Source organism: Gouania willdenowi, chromosome 5 (genome assembly GCF_900634775.1).
Source record: "Gouania willdenowi chromosome 5, fGouWil2.1, whole genome shotgun sequence".
NCBI lineage: Eukaryota > Metazoa > Chordata > Actinopteri > Blenniiformes > Gobiesocidae > Gouania > Gouania willdenowi.
The window spans coordinates 37,574,022-37,594,971 of record NC_041048.1 but is presented as its reverse complement, the minus strand read 5'-3'; the positions used below and the strand labels follow the sequence as shown (position 1 = coordinate 37,594,971).

Below are 20,950 nucleotides of genomic sequence, written 5' to 3'. Positions count from 1 at the left end.
ATAGGGTGTAGTATGCATGGTGTAGTATACATGATGTGGTATATAGGGTGTAGTATACATGATGTGGTATATAGGGTGTAGTATACATGTGGTATATAGGGTGTAGTATACATGGTGTGCTATATAGGGTGTAGTATACATGGTGTAGTATATAGGGTGTAGTATGCATGGTGTAGTATACATGATGTGGTATATAGGGTGTAGTATACATGATGTGGTATATAGGGTGTAGTATACATGTAGTATACAGGGTGTAGTATACATGGTGTGCTATATAGGGTGTAGTATACATGGTGTAGTATACATGATGTGGTATATAGGGTGTAGTATACATGATGTGGTATATAGGGTGTAGTATACATGGTGTGCTATATAGGGTGTAGTATACATGTGGTATATAGGGTGTAGTATACATGGTGTAGTTTACATGATGTGGCATATAGGGTGTAGTATACATGATGTGGTATATAGGGTGTAGTATACATGGTGTAGTATACATGATGTGGTATATAGGGTGTAGTATACATGATGTGGTATATAGGGTGTAGTATACATGGTGTGGTATACATGGTGTGCTATATAGGGTGTAGTATATAGGGTGTAGTATGCATGGTGTAGTATGCATGGTGTAGTATATAGGGTGTAGTATGCATGGTGTAGTATACATGGTTTGGTATACATGGTGTAGTATACATGATGTGGTATATAGGGTGTAGTATACATGGTGTGCTATATAGGGTGTAGTATACATGTGTAGTATATAGGGTGTAGTATGCATGGTGTAGTATACATGGTGTGGTATACATGGTGTAGTATACATGATGTGGCATATAGGGTGTAGTATACATGATGTGGTATATAGGGTGTAGTATACATGATGTGGTATATAGGGTGTAGTATACATGATGTGGTATATAGGGTGTAGTATACATGATGTGGTATATAGGGTGTAGTATACATGATGTGGTATATAGGGTGTAGTATACATGGTGTGCTATATAGGGTGTAGTATACATGGTGTAGTATATAGGGTGTAGTATGCATGGTGTAGTATACATGGTGTGGTATACATGGTGTAGTATACATGATGTGGTATATAGGGTGTAGTATACATGATGTGGTATATAGGGTGTAGTATACATGGTGTAGAATACATGATGTGGCATATAGGGTGTAGTATACATGATGTGGTATATAGGGTGTAGTATACATGATGTGGTATATAGGGTGTAGTATACATGGTGTAGTATACATGATGTGGCATATAGGGTGTAGTATACATGATGTGGTATATAGGGTGTAGTATACATGGTGTAGAATACATGATGTGGCATATAGGGTGTAGTATACATGATGTGGTATATAGGGTGTGGTATACATGATGTGGTATATAAGGTGTAGTATACATGGTGTGGTATATAGGGTTCAGTATACATGATGTGGTATATAGGGTGTAGTATACATGATGTGGTATATAGGGTGTAGTATACATGGTGTAGTATACATGATGTGGCATATAGGGTGTAGTATACATGATGTGGTATATAGGGTGTGGTATACATGATGTGGTATATAAGGTGTAGTATACATGGTGTGGTATATAGGGTTCAGTATACATGATGTGGTATATAGGGTGTAGTATACATGATGTGGTATATAGGGTGTAGTATACATGGTGTAGTATATATGGTGTAGAATACATGGTGTAAAAAACATGGTGTAGTATATAGGGCGTAATATACATGGTGTAGTATATAGGGTGTAGTATATAGGGCGTAATATACATGGTGTAGTATATAGGGCGTAATATACATGGTGTAGTATATAGGGTGTAGTATACAGGGTGTAGTATATAGGGCGTAATATACATGGTGTAGTATATAGGGTGTAGTATACATGGTGTAGTATATAGGGCGTAATATACATGGTGTAGTATATAGGGCGTAATATACATGGTGTAGTATATAGGGTGTAATATACATGGTGTAGTATACAGGGTGTAGTATATAGGGCGTAATATCAATCAATCAATCAATCAATCAATCAATCTTTATTTGTATAGCGCCAAATCATAACCAATGGTATCTCAAGGCACTTTACAGTAGAGCAGTCTTAAGGACGGACTCTTGTAATATACATGGTGTAGTATATAGGGCGTAATATACATGGTGTAGTATACATGGTGTAGTATATAGGGTGTAGTATACAGGGTGTAGTATATAGGGCGTAATATACATGGTGTAGTATATAGGGCGTAATATACATGGTGTAGTATATAGGGCGTAATATACATGGTGTAGTATATAGGGTGTAGTATACAGGGTGTAATATACATAGGGAGCAATATTTTTGCTGTTCCTGCTGTTGCGCAGGCGGGAATTATAAGACTGTGACAAAGGCTGCAGGACAACATTATAATAGAGGGAAAATAGAGCCATTTCTTGTACGGTGGCCCGTGATATTGTACATGATATGAGTGATAACATATGTTATAAAGGCTGTATTTCACAATGGGTGTGAATTCAGATTTGAACTGTCCTTTGGTGTACCTTGGGCACAAAAAGTTTGGGAACCACTGGTCTAAGGCATTTATTTTACGCAAAACCATATATCAGGCTTTACACACACTCACACACACAAACTGTGTTTTTGCAATAATTATTGTTTATAATTATTGTTCATGAATGGATTTAAAGAAAGAAAGAAAGAAAGAAAGAAAGAAAGAAATTCCTCCAGTCATGTTGCTTCCACACAGACAAACACACACTGTCTTTTCACAGTATTTATTGTTTATTTAAATGTTCATGAAGTAACAGAAAATGGAAAACAAAATAAAAAAACAAGGTTGACATAAACATCCAAAGAGTAAAAAGCTTTGGTGATGACGACATTAAACCATTGTAAAGTTGTCCTTATTAATGACACCATGCAGAGCAGAGTAGAGCAGATCTGCAGTTGACCACAGATTAACCACAGCAGTGACCATTTCTATGGTCCATCCAGCAGTTTGAGGATGCTCTCCCTCTCCTTCAGGGCCTTCCAGGCCTGGTCCTTCTCCTTCTTGGTGGGGGTTCGTTTCTTCTGCCTGGCAGCCATTATCCTCCTGAACCCCTCCATCACCTCGTTGTCTGAGACCCTGACTCGTTGTCTCAGTTCCTGCTTACGCATCTCTTCCTTCGCGAGCCTGTGACACAGCATGGGTTCATTACAGGGTTGGGCTCAATTATCATTGTAATGTCATAATTGATAATTAATTACAATTATGGCATAATTATACGTAATTGTAATTTGAAAAATCTGTTGCTGTTGTAATCATAATTAAATTGTAATTGAGTTTAGATAATTGACTTTGTTATTGGAATTGCTGTGAAAAATTCTATAAAAATTGTCAATTCTAATTTAACGCAAAACATTTTACAGTTTTATGTTCAGTTCTACACAATTATTAAAATATGTTTCATATCAAGCTTTCCCACATTTTACCATCAAAAAAAATATCAAGGGCTATACTGACAAATAAAAAGGCTCAGATGTCCACACAAAAAATATTAAAACCTATATTTTTATTGATTATAAAGCCTAACAAGGTAATCAATAAATAGGAAAGATAATAGATGATAGATTTTTTGTTTTTAGTGTATTTTACAGCTGATTTAGGATCTGTTATCATAAGAAATGCTAACAGCAAGCTAACACAAGAGGAAGGTTAACTTTTATTAGGTTATTTATTTCAGGCTCTGTAATTGTGATTAATTGTAATTGAACTTTAGTATTGAGAACATAATTGTAATTGACTTACTGAGAATAAGAAATTATTGGAATTTATTAGTAATTGGAAAAAAATGCTGGTAACTGTAATCGTAATTGAAAACATAATTGTAACTGAAAAATGTAATTGAGCCCAACCCTGGTTCATTCCTGTGACGGTCCACCTGTGAGTAGAACTGTGGTGTTGTTACCTGAGCAGCTCCTGTTTACGTCCTCTGTTGTGAGCGCTCAGAGCTTTGAGCTCAGCTTGTCTCTTCTGCAGCTCAGCCAGGACCTCGTCCTCAGAATCTCCTCCTTGTCCTGGTCTCTCCTCGGGGTCCAGGAGCCCCTGGGACACCAGCTCCTCTTTGATCCTCGCCTCCAACGATCGGGTGTGAGGAACACTGGAGAGAAAAACAGGATTGTGGAAAGGGGTACAGAGTTCACGATACGATAGATCGGTGGCCCTTTTCTCTTATTTCTGAATCCAAGTACCTTCTTCGTCCGACTGCAACATTTTGCTAATAAAACTATTTAAAAACAACTATAGAGCTCAATGATGGAATGGACGAGTGATAACTTATTTTTTTTTAAGAATCTCATTTAGTTTTTTATCATGTTTGAGCTCAGAATTTTTATTTATTTTAGGGTACTGCATTTTAGCTGAACTAGATTTATATTTCACAAAGCCCAGAATCAGGTCCAGAAACAGACCCTTTCAGACACATTCCAGCAGAGAAGGACCACAGACTTCAGAACCAAGGTACTGGTACTCTCTGGATCTCAAAATTCTAATTGGGCCTCATGTAACTACAGCCACATGGTTCCATCCCCACAATGATGGTGCTAATGGGTCTGTCGGTGTGTGAGCAATTAACAGCTAACTGTTAGCGTGTCTCGCGCACGCACGCGCGCGCCCGCCCGCCCGCCCGCCCGCCCGACTACAGTCAACCGCACATGGTGTTCAGACCCCAAGGTTGAAAAACACTGATTTAGTTTTGCCTGAATAAATTTATTTCTAAAGTTTTATCACTTCCGGTCACTACAAGAACCCCCATTTGAGAAACACTGCAATAGACGATACTGGGCTCACGATAACGATATAGAATAGAGAAAAACTTTATTGATCCCCAGAAGAGAAATTCAATAGTTGCAGCAAAAAAATAAATACCAACGTATAATTAAGTGGAGTTTTTGTTTATTCAGACAAGTTTTTTCAGGAAATTGTTTTACCTCCTAACATGTTTCGCCTGTCAACTGCCAGTCTTCCTCAGAGGAGTTCTGCTGATCACCTTTGAAGTTTCACTTGACTTCCATGTAATATTTCCAGTAAGATTCATTTTGTCTTCTAAATAAACGAAACCTCAACTTAACATATAACAACTAATCTTGCTGGAACTAAACACCAACATAAATAATAGTGCAAAAAATATTAAAAAAATATAAACTGCCAGGACAGACATAAGAAAAGACAAAAAATTACAGTGGAAAAAAAACCAAATACTTAAAAAAAAAATATATATATATATAATATTTATATTGTGTTTTCTTTATTATTTTATATATATATATATATATATATATATATATATATATATATATATACACACATATAATTTTTTCATATGGTTTTCTTTAGTTTTATATATTTAGTTATATTTATAATTTATTATAATTTGAACCATCATTTATTACAGTATATTATCACAATAAATACATCATCATTTTAAACAACAATAATTATACATATTTATTATAACATAATTGTATTCAAGTTATATAATAATAATTATTATTATAAATTATTTATGTATTTATATTATAAAGACATATTTTCCTACTTAAAGTGTAAAAAAAATGCCACTCTTCAAAAATAAAGCAAAAATTTCCCTCTGAGTACCTGAAAGCTTTTCCTTGGCTTCGCGGTGACGTCCCTGCTCCATCATTAGCATCCTTCCCTGAAATGTCTGGAATGGGAGAGTCCTCCATGGGGGATATAATGTTCTCCTGAAAAAAGGCAATAATATTTACATATCAATATGATGATAAACTCCTGTATTCTCAGCTCGAGGAGCCAAAAATAATGAGTCTCACCTCTACGAGAGCCTGGAGGAGCCTCTGGGTCAGAGGACCAAACGGACAACCGTCCTCTGGAGACTCATGCTGAGACTCAGACTTTTTCAACAATGAATCCACATCTGCCACAGACACATGAAAATAAAGATGAACCCTCCTGTTATTCTGTGACCCCATTCAATGTTTATAATTCAAAAAATATTGGTTGACTTTGTTTTTTTTTGCTTCATATTTCATGACTTTTTCTAATTTGATAGGTACAATTGATTAAGCATAAAATAATCATGATAATATTTTTTTCAATGTGCTCAACACATATTGCACGCATTGGTGTTCAACTGGGGTTAATTTGACCCCACGCTGTTTTAGCTGCATAAAGGTTAAAAAAGTGACGCTACAATACACGTGAGTATGATTCCAAGTAATTGACAGGAAAAATTAATTTTCTGCACACAAAATGCCCCATTAAACTTTATAACTTTATTTAATCTGGATTTACATTTTGGAATAACTTAGCTGTGAATTTAAGTAATAAAGTTATTTCTGGTATATGTGTAGTTTAAATTTAGTCAATTTTCTGTTTAACAAAATTATTTTACAGAGAAAAAATAAAGAATAGGAAAAAATAAATATATATATACTGTATAGGGAATAACCCCAAAAAGGAGATGAAAACAAGTAAATAAATATGTTTATGAGAAATAAAAAGGGGGGTGTCAACGACATCAATCAATATGGTTCATAGTAATGTGCTCATTAATGTTGTCAGTAAATTTGAGAAGATTTGGATGAAAACTATTTAAGATAAATGAATTCTAAGTTAAAAGTTTGTCCTGATGGTGGCGCCAGAGAACAGGTCATGGTTTCATTATCGAGGGGTTATTTATGTATTCAACAAATAAAAAAAGCGTCTGACACAAAAACTTGGTCAACAATTTTCAGAAAATCATTTTCTGGAGGCAAATATTCCTGGGGTCAGATTGACCACAAGAATAAAATGTGTAATATTTGAGGATAATGGGAAGTTAATATGAGCTTTAATAGGAACCAGATACTTTTTTCCCACACATCCAATCTGTGAGCTGCGTCCCTCACCTTTAGCATCTAGCTCGGACAGCGGACCTCCCATCATGCCTTTCTTCTTATCGTTAGCTCGAGCTCCCTCTCTCTGCTCCTCCAGTAGATCCTCCTGAGCCCAGCGCTGAGAGTAGTGTTTACCCAGGGCCGGAATCTACGGTTTACACCATGAAGTCATGAAAATGAACACGAGTGACACAGTCCACAGCTGAAAGATGACCACATGATGTTAGGATCATTAACATACCTTATAATATTCTGCTTCATCATCGGGAGCTTTCAGAAGCTCCTCCAACAGTCGGATCTCTTCATTTGTGATGTCGGCGCAGTACGGCTCAACAGACGCCCAGAATCTGAAAAAAATACATAAATGAAGCCCCACAGGGTTTATAGAAGTGTTAGATATGAACATACTGTACTTGGCAGTAATTTAGTTACTTGCAGAGGTGGGAACAAGTCACTGCTTCTCAAGTCAAGTAGAGTACATAATGTACCACAGCTTGTTCCATTTTACAAAGCTACTTTATTCAACTGATATAAACATTAAATTACTTCAACAGAGTTGTACATATTTCCCAATTAATAGTGATATTATCTGATATAATGCTTTTATAAACAAATCAATCCAGCATCTTTTTAGATTTTAAAATATCCACAATTCCTCTGTTAGCCAAACAAACAATAATCATACAGAGAAGTAGAACGAGGAATCATTTTCCCAAATCAATTATTAATCACGGTATAATCATTAGATCCAAAGAATAATCATTAACTTAACTGGTAAGAAATACTGTATAAGGACATTTTAATGGTTAACACAGGGCTCTACACTAACTTTTCCAGTGGTGGCACTGGTGCGACTAACTTTCTCAGTTGGTCGCACCAGCACAGAATTTGGTCACAACTTTTTTTCGAATGGGGGTGGGGAGAGTGTACAGCATAGCCGCGCATGCTAATGAATAGTTGACTTAACTGGCGTACCGTAGTTTTGTATGAAGTAAAGATTGACAATGACTCGAGATATATTTGCTAAATGTTTCAATGTTTTAGTGTCAATATTAAGTTTTTCTGCAACAAGCAGTGGCTGAAATAACAGGTTATTTATCTTATATAATTTTAAAAGAAGACGTGACAATTTTTTTTTTAAATAACAGCAAAGCAAAACAACAGGTTACATGTATTCTGTTTTTTTATTTTGCAGAAAGGCTGTACTTGAATTAACTTCTCAATGAAGACAATACAGTAAATTATATACTGTTAAAATTATATAGAATAATGTTTGATTTAATTTGATGTGATTTACATTGATCATGTAAATGGAAACTTAAATATAGTTTAAAATAAAATAAATTGATGTCAAGAAATAAAACAGTATCTTGCATCATCAAATTCTTACACATCTCAGTTTACATGAACACAATGTTATATAAAGAAGATTTTTTTAGTTAATGTATTTGAAGTAACTTGAAGTTGATAACACATGATCATGTGGTCAACACATACTAATTTTGCTCATTTCTTGCCACACATAAAGCATGCATATTTAACCAGCACATTGGTGGTTAATTGAATCTGTTCCCACACAATTAAAATCTCAATTTTCTTCCAGAATAGTGTTTTTGTTGGTTTAATTATCTTGATTTCATTTGTCATTAATCATTAATAGCCTCTGTAAAAAATAACTTTATTTCACTAGTTTTTTTTTAAAGCTATAGGGACCCATTGCAAAAGAGTCAAAGGGCCAGATTAGGCCCCAAAGCCGCAGGTTGCAGACCCCTGCTTTGGGAGAACCACAGCTGAACATCTGGCCTGGCATCATAGTCCATCAGTTCTGGTCCCTCCATGCTGATTCTGATGAGTGTGTACGCGTTATCACGGAGCTCGGCACGTTTTTCATTTTTAGTGCTGCCCTCAATGTGAGCGCGCTCTCAGTGAATGACTCGTTAAAGGAGCACTTCGGTGTTTATACAACGTTTTTTGGATCGTGACCCCATTTTAATATCATGGATTCCTGGTGACCTTAAAAACAATTTTTTTCCTCTAATTAGTTTTGATCATGTTTGTTATGGTGTGTTACAAATACAGCTTAGTGACAAGTCACGCCAGCTCACATATTATTTTTTACAGCATTTTAAATAAATTTAGAATTACATTTACACTTGACAAAATGAAAGTACAAAATAAAGATTGTGTTTTAATTTTAAAAAGAATAGTAAACTAAAAAAAAAAAATTAGTAACACTAGACATTTTAGGTGACCCCAAATGAATAACACTGCAGTACAGTAAGTAAGTTATTTGTTAAAGGATTAATTAGTAGTAAGATTACTTTTCCAAGGTAACCGCAACACTGGTTATGAAGTGATTGACACTGACCTGTTGGGAGCATCATTCTTTGGAGTGCGAGGAATGTCCTGTGGATCTTCTGTAAATTCGTAGTCTTGAACTTTGGGCTGAAGGTTTTTGGATTTGGGTCGACCAGGACCAGGTCCAGGAGCGTGGCTGCCTTTGCCCTCCAGCTTCTGCTTCTTGGGTTTGTGGCGAGCTGGGGCAGCAGGGTCGGGTTCTTTACCCAGCTTCAGGAAACGCTTGTCTCCCTTTTTGTCCTGCCAGTCAGTGAGGATCTAATAGCAAGAGAACAGAAGAAGAATCCATTACCAGAGGTGAAAGTAATGGATTACAAGTACTGACGTTACTGTAAGTGAGTTGCTTTAATGGGTACTTGTACTTTTTTGAGTACATTTCTAAATCAGTAAATTTAGTACGTTTCAAAAGAAGTACAGTAATTTGTTACACTTCTACACCCAACCGTTACTGGGTAAATTACTTTAAAAATTGGTTCCTTTAATCAGTGGTTCTCAAACTCCCTTTATCCGACTACAACGTGACCCCAATTTGAGATCAAGAATTTCTGGCAACCCTAAATAATTTTTTTTCTAGAATTAGTATTTGATCATGTTTGAGCTCAGATTTTTTTTTACTGCAATTTTTACAAAAATTAGTAAAAAAAAAAAAAAAAAGTCAAAAAGATTTTTTTTTTTTTAAGAACTTGTAGGATACTGGCACATGGAAATAAATGAAATCTTTTACCTTTGAACACCTGGATAATTTAGCGCTCATAATAAATACAATTTGTATATAAAATGTGTCAGGAAAACAAAGTAAATTAAAGACACCAAAAAAAATTCTTAAATACAGTAACAAAGTATATGCACTTGGTTACTTGTCACCTCTGATCTAGACTTAGAGCCTGAGAATGTCTTTTATTTTGAATTGATTTTAATTATTGTTATTTTATTTTTCAAATAACTGTATATTTTTTGACAAACCTTTTGTTTTATACAGATTAGTGATGTAGCAAAATTCCGGCCACTGAAAATTTTCAAATCACCAAAACACTTTTCTCACCGAAAACATTCAATGAAAACTGAATGTTCCATAGATGCAAGCAAACATCGTGGTCCGTAGACTCACGGAGGCGGCTCTATTTCAATATACAGTGTCTGAGCACAAAACTAACTTTTCTGAGTACTGCAGAGTTGACTAATTTGAATAATAATTTGGCTTAGTACGCCCCAAATTTAAAGAAAATTGAAATTGCTCCACAGTAGTACTCGGGGCCAGGCAATTTTAGGCAAAATTAGGCAATTGTGAGCAACAGAGCCTCTGAAGAACACTGACAGTTGAAACATGTCAGGAGATCAAAGTAAATTTCCTGAAAAACAATTGTGTGAATAAATGAAACCTTAACATGTTATTCAAAAAGTATAAGCTGTGCATTTTACTTCAGTTGACGCTTGAACTCACATTTTCTGGCACAAGAGATGATGCATTACAAGAAAATATAGTATTTATTGAGCAATATTATTGTTGATTCGTGGTAAATTTGTCCACAAAAGGAATTAAAATTTCCTAACTTAAAATCTTTTAAAATGAATTGATAAATGTTTCCAAACACCCACAGCAATGTGTCCCTATACCCCTGGTTGGGAATCACTAATTTAGGCCACAATCAGACTCAGAAACAGCACATATACTTTAGCGCCATTGCTATTCTAAACAAACACTCAAATAATTAAATTCAACTTTACTTATGTAGCGCAAAATACAACAAAGTCATCTCAAAGCGCTGAACAAAATATAAAGTCCATAGTAAAAAGAAAGAACCCAACAAGATCCACATCAACAAGCATTTAGCAACAGTGGGAAGAAACAACTTCCTCTTTTTTATAGGAAGAAATCTCCAGCGGAACCAGGCTCAGTATTGGCAGCATCTGCTTCGACTAATAATAAACTTTATCTTTTACAAGTAAAATGCACAATATCAGCAGTGCAATATTAAAACCTGTGCAACAACTCATTCTTCAATTCTATTTATTCAAAATGTAACTTTATATTTGTTGGAGAAACTGGGACATCCTTGAACCACCATGTATGCTAGTGTTGGAGCTGCTACACAGGCTGCTGCAATGCCAACACGGCGTGAAAACAGGGTTTGTGCACAGCGAACACTGTGATCCTCTTGTAGCTTCTCAGTTCCTGAATTAAAGGTTTCTCTTTTGGAGTCCAGCATACATTGCACTAAACTGAGCTCATCCTGAGCTTCTGCATATTGTTTCAATGCAGCTTGTAGTTTTTAATTTTCTCCTTCGAGCTCAAACTCCAATTATTTATTTCTCCAGTAAAGCTCCACAGGTTTACGTGAGGGAACATCCGTGGAGCTCAGTGCTTCTGCATGTTCACATTTATATTCTGTCACTGGCCCATTGTCTTCATCACTCTGGGAATCAGATGTTGGTGGAGGCTCCAGGTGACTCAGTTTCTCATTGAGACTTTGAAACTCTAAATCCTTTCCATGCATCTGAATGATCATTCCCTCCATCTCAGCAACAAGTGAAATGTAATGTGCAATTAAAACATTTTGATCTTCTTGTTGCTTCCGATTTTTTGTGATAAACTATTCCGTTGTGGAGTCCAGCATGTTTTCCATCAAACCGAGCTTATCCTGAGCTTCTGCATATTGCTCCAAAGCAGCTTGTAGCTTTTCTTTTCCTCCTTCGAGCTCCAACTTGAATTTTTAATTGATTTATTCTTTGAAGCATTAATATTAATTCATACAATTGCAATGTTTTCATTTTAGTGAGATTACTACACATTTACATGCATTAATGCAATGAGAGTAATAATTTGCATAATAATGCATTTCGGTGTTTCAATTTTCTGCCAAGAATATTTATTTCGGTGCATCCCGTAATCGGATCGGGCCAAATCTTGGCTAAATCGTGTGTCGTGCATCGTGTAGTAAACGTTGTGTGGTATACATGGTGTGACGAGAAGCAATTAACACATCATGAACAGCTCCTGTGAACCGTAGGACCGCTGTAAAGTTGACGGACCGTACTGCTTATGTCTGCCCAGCAAATTTGGTATGTATTCATATAGTGGGAGGAGCTTAAGTAGAGTTGTCAATTATGGCCAAATGAGTATGCGTTTGAAGGTTGGATGTACAAAGAGAAGTACATAGTCTGTACTCCGTAGTGTTATAAAGGGATTTATTTGCGGGTAAAAAGTAAAATAGTGTGTGTGATTCCCCTGGTTTAATTCTATGGGACATGCTCATGATAAATGTATTGTTTTTTTTTAACTCATTTATATATATTTTTTGTTTGGTGTATTTTTCTGGAATTATGTCTTTTGGAGTCATTGTGTATTTTTGTATCTTTCTGTTGTCTTTTGTGCATTTTTTTGTATAATTATTGTTTTTTGTTGGCGTTGTAGTGTGATTCTGGAGTCATTTTGTGTATTTTTTTAATCTTTTTTGTGTAGTTTTGTGCATTTCTGTTGTAGTTTTGTGTACTTTTTGTATAAATATTGTTTAGTATTTTGTTTTATTTTACTAATTTAGTATATTTTTATTAGAAATGCCTTATGTGTGCTGAGGGCGTATTTTTAGATGTGTGTGCGTGTGTGTGTGTGACTCTCTACCTGGGTACCGTGTGGTACTCTTCTCATCTCCTCCATGGCTTCTCACACACACACACACACACACACATTTTTTTCTTGACAATTTTAACTAATAATTTGATTTATTGAGTGCTAAATTATCCAGGTGTTCAAAGAATAGAGAACACTTGTTTCCATGTACCAGTATCCGACAAGTTCTTAATATATATATATACACACATACACAGTGGGGCAAAAAAGTATTTAGTCAGCCACCAATTGTGCAAGTACTCCCACTTAAAAAGATGAGAGAGGCCTGTAATTTTCATCATAGGTATACCTCATCTATGAGAGACAAAATGAGAAAAAAAATCCAGAAAATCACATCGTAGGCTTTTTAATGAATTAATTGGTAAAACCCTTGGTAAAATAAGTATTTCGTCACCTACAAACAAGCAAGATTTCTGGCTCTCACAGACCTGTAACTTCTTCTTTAAGAGGCTCCTCTGTCCTCCACTTGTTACCTGTATTAATGGCACCTGTTTGATCTCGTTATCAGCTTAAAAGACACCTGTCCACAACCTCAAACAGTCACACTCCAAACTCCACTATGGCCAAGACCAAAAAGCTGTCAAAGGACACCAGAAACAAAATTGTAGACCTGCACCAGGCTGGGATGACTGAATCGGCAATAGGTAAGCAGCTTGGTGTGAAGAAATTAACTGTGGGAGCAATTATTAGAAAACGGAAGACATACAAGACCACTGATGATCTCCCTTGATCTGGGGCTCCACGCAAGATCTCACCCCGTGGGGTCAAAAGGATCACAAGAACGGTGGGCAAAAATCCCAGAACCACATGGGGGGACCTAGTGAATGACGTGCAGAGAGCTGGGACCATAGAAACAAAGGTTACCATCAGTAACACTACGCAGCCAGGGACTCAAATCCTGCAGTGCCAGATGTGTCCCCCTGCTTAAGCCAGTACATGTCCGGGCCCATCTGAAGTTAGCTAGAGAGCATTTGGATGATCCAGAAGAGGACCGGGCGAATGTCATATCGTCAGATGAAACCAAAATAGAACTTTTTGGTAAAAACTCAACACGCCGTGTTTGGAGGAGAATGAACACCATACCTACTGTAAAGCATGGGGGTGGTAACATCATGCTTTGGGGCTGTTTCTCTGCAAAGGGACTAGGACAACTGATCTGTGTAAAGGGAAAAATGAATGGGGCCATGTATGGTGAAATTTTGAGTGAAAACCTCCTTCCATTAGCATTTGCAAATAAATTCATTAAAAATCCTATGATGTGATTTTTCTGGCTTTTTTTTTCTTCTTCTCATTTTGTCTCTCGTAGTTGAGGTATACCTATGATGAAAATTAAAGGCCTCTCTCATCTTTTTAAGTGCGGAGAACTTGCACAATTGGTGGCTGACTAAATAACTTTTTTGCCCCACTGTGTGTATGTATATATATATGTATATATATATATATATATATGGAATTTGCTGGTTTAAGAACCCTGTCTTATTACTGAGGGGATTTTTATTTTATTTTTTTTACTTAAGTACATTTTTCTACTTTTAAGTAAATGAGCAACTTCTATACGGTACTTTTAGCAGTCCTTTTTTTTTTTTTACTTTTACTTGAGTACTAAAGACTAGTACGTTTCCCACCTCTGGCATTTATACATCAGTAGATAAATAAAGGCTGAGTATTATTCTGACCTGTCTTTGCTCCTCCAGGGCTCGGAGGCGGCGGCTGGCTGAGGACAGCAGGGTCTCCAGCTCCAGCTGCAGGGTGTCCAGCTCCTCGATGCCGATGCCATCGTCCTCTGAGCGGCCCAGCACCGCCGTGTAGCGCGGACACACTTTCACATGCTCCACGGGCTTAAAATCGTAGTATTTCAGCGGAGGACAGTCCTTAAGCTCACTCATGATGCTGTGCAGACCGGACCAGGCGGAGTCTGCGCAGACTGAGGCCAGAGAAGGTAAATAACAGGTAATAACATACACGCCTCCACTCCAAGCCCACCGGGCCTCTACCGCCCCCACATCAAAATACACTTTCCTAATGTTACGGTTTAAGTTAGTAAATTATACAATACAGTTTTACGATGACCCATTTAATCCAAATAAGGTGAAATAACTTACGCCCGAGCGCATTAATTAAAAATGAAATTGGCCTTTTTACAGCTGCGATATTTACCGTCAGTGAATGACCGCCATCTTGGACGGAACCATTGTGGTAAGAAGGGGTCGGGAGAACAAGTTTGGAAATAAATAATGCTACTTTACAATCAAAACCCGACTCAACAAACAAAAAGCTTGTTAGAAAATATCACAAATGGAACATAAAATATTTTTTCAAAGGAATTATGAGGTGAAGGGTGAAAACCGACGCCGTCAGATATTAATATCAGATTGATCCATTGTTTTACGAAGCTTTAAAACTACACATCTGTAAAACAAAAAATAAAATAAAAATACAAAATTATTAAGCCATTGAATATTTTTAATGTGCTTAATGCCATATTTTAACTTCTTTTTTTGTACTAAAACGAGTTAACAAGACCCCGTTAATGTTTTGTCAAAATATCGTCATCCCTGTTTTTAGAGAAAATGGACACACCGTGGGGTGTGCTTGATATATTTATAGTGAACCTTACCTGGGCGGAGTCGTGAAGCCAACCAGTGTGTTTTGCTCTGCCGTAAATGATCCCACCACCTCGGACTGCGATTAACGTAAAAACAAACGCACACTGGAGTATGTAGGATTTACGGAAGAGTCGTCTCAGGCGTGGCTGAGGGACTTCCGCCTTTTACAGCTGAAAAATGGTAAGTCTTGCTCGGTCCGTGGTTATAGTTATATTGTTTCTTTTGCTTAACAACCGCGGGATTTGACGATAATTAACAGAATTAGTTAGCTTTAAGCTCATAGCCCGTGTTAGTTGCGAGGGGCCGGCTTTGGTGAAGTGAGGGGACAGACATCCCTGTCACGGTGTGCAGACACTGGACTGACACTTCTGATTTCTTGTTCTTTTAAACACTATTCTATGAAAAATAATGGCATTTGGAACGAGATTAATGAGGAAAATGAATGAGAAAATTGTTGTGCATCCACAAATGAAAGCAGTAATCGATCTGTGCATGTTTGTGTGTTATGGGTCTAAAAGCTTCCTCTTTACTGATCCACTGTGTACACAGACAGCGACCCTGCGCCCCTACCTAAACGCCGTGAGGGCCACCCTGCAGGCCGCCCTGTGTCTGGAGAACTTCTCCTCACAGGTGGTGGAGCGTCACAACAAGCCAGAGGTGGAAGTCAGGTACGTCTCAGTGATCCTGCAATTCATCCTCCTCACTCCTCCTGCAGTTTCTCCTGCCCTCCAGCTGCTGTCAGACCAGCAGAGACTTGTGCAAACTTGCTTAAGATAATCTAGGAGGGGAGAGAATCTGCTACAAGAATAGGCAAGGCTCTGAAATGGGTCTGCAAAGAATTTTTGCTGCCTTGTAGATCAGACACGGGCTGCTGGAAACCCGCTCTGACTCGTTTTGTGCAGCCCCCCAAAGTAAATCCACATAAAAAATTAAAAAAAAATCACAAAAACAACAGAAAGATGTACAAAATGCACAAAATGAAAACCTAAATTCACAAAATAACAATACATTGCACAAAATGGCAACAGAAATGCACCAAATAATACATTTGCGTAGAAGGGCAACACAAAAAAAACATAATTCACAACCAAAATGACTCCAAGAATACACAAAATAGCTCAAACACAACAGAAAAATACACAGAAACATTTACAAAACAACAAAAATGCACAAAATAATGATAAATTACACACAATTCACAACAGAAATGTGTAAAATCCTTTGTTGTTTCCTGTGTTCACTTATTTTCAAACAGTGAACAGGACAAAATTATAGCTAATGATACATTTATAATTTTTATAATATATGTGCAGGCTCTAAAGTAAATGCACAAAAATACTCAAAAAATACACAAAAACAACAAAAGTGTAAAAAAAAATGCACAAAATGAAAACGAATGCGTAAAATAACAAATTATGCAGAATGGCAATGAAAATACACAATTCACAACAAAAGATGTACAAAATCCTTTGTTGTTTCCTGTGTTATTGCTGAGATTGTTCATTATTGTAAATGCTAACATTAATGTCCATTGTTTGACCCTTGGTTAAGATAATCACATTTTTGTGGCTCTGCTGCAATAACAAAATTGTAATCTTGTAAACAGTTGCCCATCTCTATTATTTCTGCAGTTCTGAGTGATGAATAGACGTTTTTTAATTAAGGCTGTTACTTAATAATAATAATAGTTGCACCAAATCTGAAGCCAGAACCTAATGTAGTTGATAAATGTTTACAGGAGCAGTAAGGAGCTGCTGCTTCAACCTGTGGTCATCAGCCGTAACGACAAGGAGAAAGTTCTCGTCGAGGGCTCCATCAATTCCGTCAGAGTCAGCATTGCTGTCAAACAGGTCAGTGAACGCAGCACCACTTTGAACCCCTTCATTCTTTGTCTTGTCATCGTTCTAAACTACTTTCTGTATGACTGAGCGCAGGCGGACGAGATTGAGAAGATTCTTTGCCACAAGTTCATGCGCTTCATGATGATGAGAGCAGAGAACTTCTTCATTCTGAGGAGGAAACCAGTGGAGGTAAAGTGTGAAAGTGGAAATGAATTATTGGCTTTAACTGCAAAGGAAGTAACGTTCAGTAACATCTAAAGCAGGGCGCACACACTCACATCTGCAATATAAGCACTCTGATACATTGTAGGATGTGCTAATAATCAAGTTAAAGTAGTGGTTTTTTTGCACTTAAAAAATACATGTTTTGTTTTTATTGGATTTATTAAAGTTAATTTCCTTCTAGAACTAAATACTGACATTAAAAAATAATAACTGAACTTGACTTAATTTGTTATTTTTCACTTTAAATGTATTTTGTTTTCATTGTTTTTGAGGTTATTTTTAAGATCAGGTTGTAGGGTTCTCACCAAGAATTTTTCAGAATTTTGGAATTTATAACTCTGAGGCCCACGTTTAGTGAAGTACAGCTGAAGTTGTTTTTTTATTGTCGTTTCAATCTTTGTTCCAGCCTTACTTTAAAGCTAAAAGTCAATTGTTGAATTGGTGATGATGATGATGAATGTAGTCTAAGGCTCAGGGTGCATTCACACCGAGCACACGCATGTGTCTCTCTCTGTGAAGCCGAGTGACAGGGGAGAGGACTGATCGCTTTTCCTTCTTCCTCGGCCTTATGTTTACAGCACTTATCATTAACAGCACTGCTTTTACGGTTTAAATGATTAACTTAGGGAGTCGCTAAAGGATGAGTTCACACAGAATGTGGGCTTATTCAGGGAGTTAAAGCTACAATTCCTAGAATCATTTCTCTGCTTAATTTTTAAACCAAAACTCAACCTCCCTTACTGGTATATTTTCTGAAAGCTCTTAATGACTTTTTTTTTTTTATCATTATAGACTAGTGACAAATGTATGGACTTTATCTTCTATTATTGGAGATTTTTCTGGTGTTTTAGAGACTCTGACATGAATGTTTGTGACACTGTAGTTACTGTCCCGATCACTGTTGCTGCCGTCAGCTCCTCCCCACCACAAGCACACACAGAGGGGGCTGTTGAATAAGCTTCTCTTGGTTTACACACGTCTGTTCTCACTCTCTCTGGTGTGTGTGTGTGTTTTGTAAATTGAATACCGTTGGTATTTATGACCCCGCAGTATATGGTATTAATGCCAAAGCCTAGCGCACACACGGTGGATGGACACAGTAGAGCTTTAATCAGGCCAAAAGAAGAAGATCCGGCCGGAGAGAACACAACCCAAACCCATCCGACCTGAATGAAGCCAATGTCTCTTTAAGCCCGAACACATTTCAATCAGATGGTATTCACATCCGTGCGTGCGCGCTAGGGATGTAACGATTCACTCAACTCCCGATACGATTCGATTCACAACACTGGGTTCACGATACGATTTTTTTTACAAAATGGGACTGTACATAAATGACTGAAAAATATTCCTTTATTTTTTTGGAAAAATACTGTACTCTTTATTTTTCATTGTCAAAAGAATACCTTGATAAACTATTCAAAACAATGCAATTTAACTAAAAATAAATCTTGAATGAAATAAATTTAAATTCTGGTTCTATAGTAAACAATGCAAAACTACATAATAGTTTTTCTTTTTAAAAGTGCAACTGAAAATGTATTTTGTGCCTTAACAATTGGACCGGTCTGCACTGTATTTATGTCAGATATTTGTTTGAACCAGCAGAGGGCGCTGGTAACCCAGTGGTCGGTTGGCATGCAGTTATCTTGCAGTGAAGAAGAGATGCTATGCTAGCAGACAGAGCTAATAGAAAAACGTGACTTTTGTAGATATTCATGTAATATTACAGATATTATTTCAGTGCTAAAGGGGTAAGGAATCATTTATGAATATGTTTAAGAGTAGAAGGCAGCCAGAAAGAAAGTATTAGATTTCTTCCACCGCCAACACTTCTGGATAGCGCCCTCTGCTGTTTAAAAAAGTACTGCGATTCAATTTTCACAGCATCGATGTGAACTGTGATACCTATGAATCGATTTTTAGCTGCCTTACGATTAATTGTTACATCACTAGTGCGCACACATGTAGAATGATCCGTTGTGAGTTAGAATCATGACAAGCAGCTTCATGTGCCACTACATGCTACGTCTGGTTGAAGAACTGTTTATGGTGCTAGCAGAGGATGCAGACAGGCAGCATCGGGGGCAGCTAAGTGGTGGCAGGGGTCCTCTGGTAAATCGCCGACATTAAATAGATGTGGCTGATGTATGTGTTTCTCGGTTATGCAGATTAAAGACTTAAAACAAACCGTGCACACCTGGGAGTCCCTCTTGTGTCCAAGTGTGCAACAATTATTATGACGGTATCGATTTAAAAAAAAGAAACACAACATAGAATTCCCCCCTATGTTGCTGAAAATGGAGCATAGGGGCACCATTGCTTCGTAGGTGATTAATTTAACAAAATTACAATGTCGGGGTCCCCTACGCTCAACAGCGCTCGCGAGAACCCCGATTACTTTCACCTCTGTTGATAAATGCTATAAAACTTTGTCCCATCTTGCTGATTAGCCTCATTGAACCTTCTCCTCCTCATTCTTTCCTTAGGGCTATGACATTAGTTTTTTGATCACCAACTTCCACACGGAGCAGATGTACAAACACAAGCTGGTGGACTTCGTCATCCATTTCATGGAGGAGATCGACAAGGAAATAAGCGAGATGAAGCTTAGCGTTAATGCCAGGGCTCGAATCGTCGCAGAAGAATTCCTGAAGAATGTAAGACGTGTTTTTGTGCTCGTAAAGTGAAATGTCTCAATCGAATGAATTGACGATGTCCTCTTGTCTCCACAGTTCTGAGGGCAGTGCTGTATTTGTCTTTGTCCCCTGAGGGACGCTCGAAAAGGCCCAAACACCAGGACCAAAGAGCCAAGCAGCACCAACATGAGGATCACGACTACTCTTTGCATCTGCCTCGTATTTCCTTGTACTCATGAATATCTATGACTGTATATAATGGAATATTTACCAGTTTCAATCCCGTAGAACAAATCCCCAAACAAAGGCGGGTCCTTAAAGTATTGATCCAGTTGATAGTCATGAGTACAGGGGCCCAGAGGACGGGCTGATGCAAAGAAAACCACCAGGTGTTTGTATTTTTGTCTGTACGTCCTGTCATGTCCCAAAAAAAGTCTCCAAATTTTCTCTGTTCAGGATATTTTGTTCTGTGGCATTAAATGAAAACAAGAAGCCACTAAAATAATGTGGGACCATAATAGGGAAAATTAATAAAGTCCATTGTTTCTAGTCTGTTTATTTCTGTTTCTGTAGCAACTATTATCTAATATGTTAAGATTCATTTAATCAGACCGCTGTTTTTAACGGAATTTATTTTGATCTCTTGACACGTTTCGACTGTCAACTGCCAGTCTTATTCAGACGTTCGCTTTGTGTCTTTGACTTCCGCGGAATAATTCCAGCAAGTTCATTTGTTCTCCTTTTTGA

The 20,950-nt window shown here is 37.2% G+C and overlaps 2 protein-coding genes across 3 annotated transcripts; one reads left to right on the top strand and one right to left on the bottom strand.

Annotated features, from left to right (window-relative positions):
* Nucleotides 1-2,771: 2,771 nt before the first annotated feature.
* tada3l (transcriptional adaptor 3 (NGG1 homolog, yeast)-like) lies at nucleotides 2,772-15,161 on the bottom strand. 2 transcript variants are annotated; one of them, XM_028447075.1, is made up of 9 exons: nucleotides 15,050-15,161; nucleotides 14,569-14,816; nucleotides 9,275-9,522; nucleotides 7,148-7,253; nucleotides 6,919-7,054; nucleotides 5,842-5,945; nucleotides 5,648-5,754; nucleotides 3,960-4,151; nucleotides 2,772-3,184 (listed from the first exon to the last, which is right to left on the bottom strand). In XM_028447075.1, exons 2-9 carry the CDS (start codon nucleotides 14,776-14,778, stop codon nucleotides 2,989-2,991), a joined length of 1,299 nt encoding a protein of 432 aa, XP_028302876.1. In that variant the 5' UTR covers nucleotides 14,779-14,816; nucleotides 15,050-15,161; the 3' UTR covers nucleotides 2,772-2,988. The 2 variants fall into 2 exon arrangements, with proteins under 2 accessions (XP_028302876.1, XP_028302877.1); XM_028447076.1 differs by having other exon boundaries at nucleotides 14,995-15,070.
* A 367-nt stretch (nucleotides 15,162-15,528) lies between these two features.
* Nucleotides 15,529-20,752, top strand: LOC114463270 (actin-related protein 2/3 complex subunit 4). Its single transcript, XM_028446727.1, has 6 exons — nucleotides 15,529-15,678; nucleotides 16,048-16,166; nucleotides 17,237-17,348; nucleotides 17,433-17,528; nucleotides 20,054-20,224; nucleotides 20,300-20,752. The coding sequence occupies exons 1-6, from the start codon at nucleotides 15,676-15,678 to the stop codon at nucleotides 20,303-20,305; spliced, it is 507 nt and encodes a 168-aa protein (XP_028302528.1). The 5' UTR covers nucleotides 15,529-15,675; the 3' UTR covers nucleotides 20,306-20,752.
* The last annotated feature ends 198 nt before the right edge of the window (nucleotides 20,753-20,950 follow it).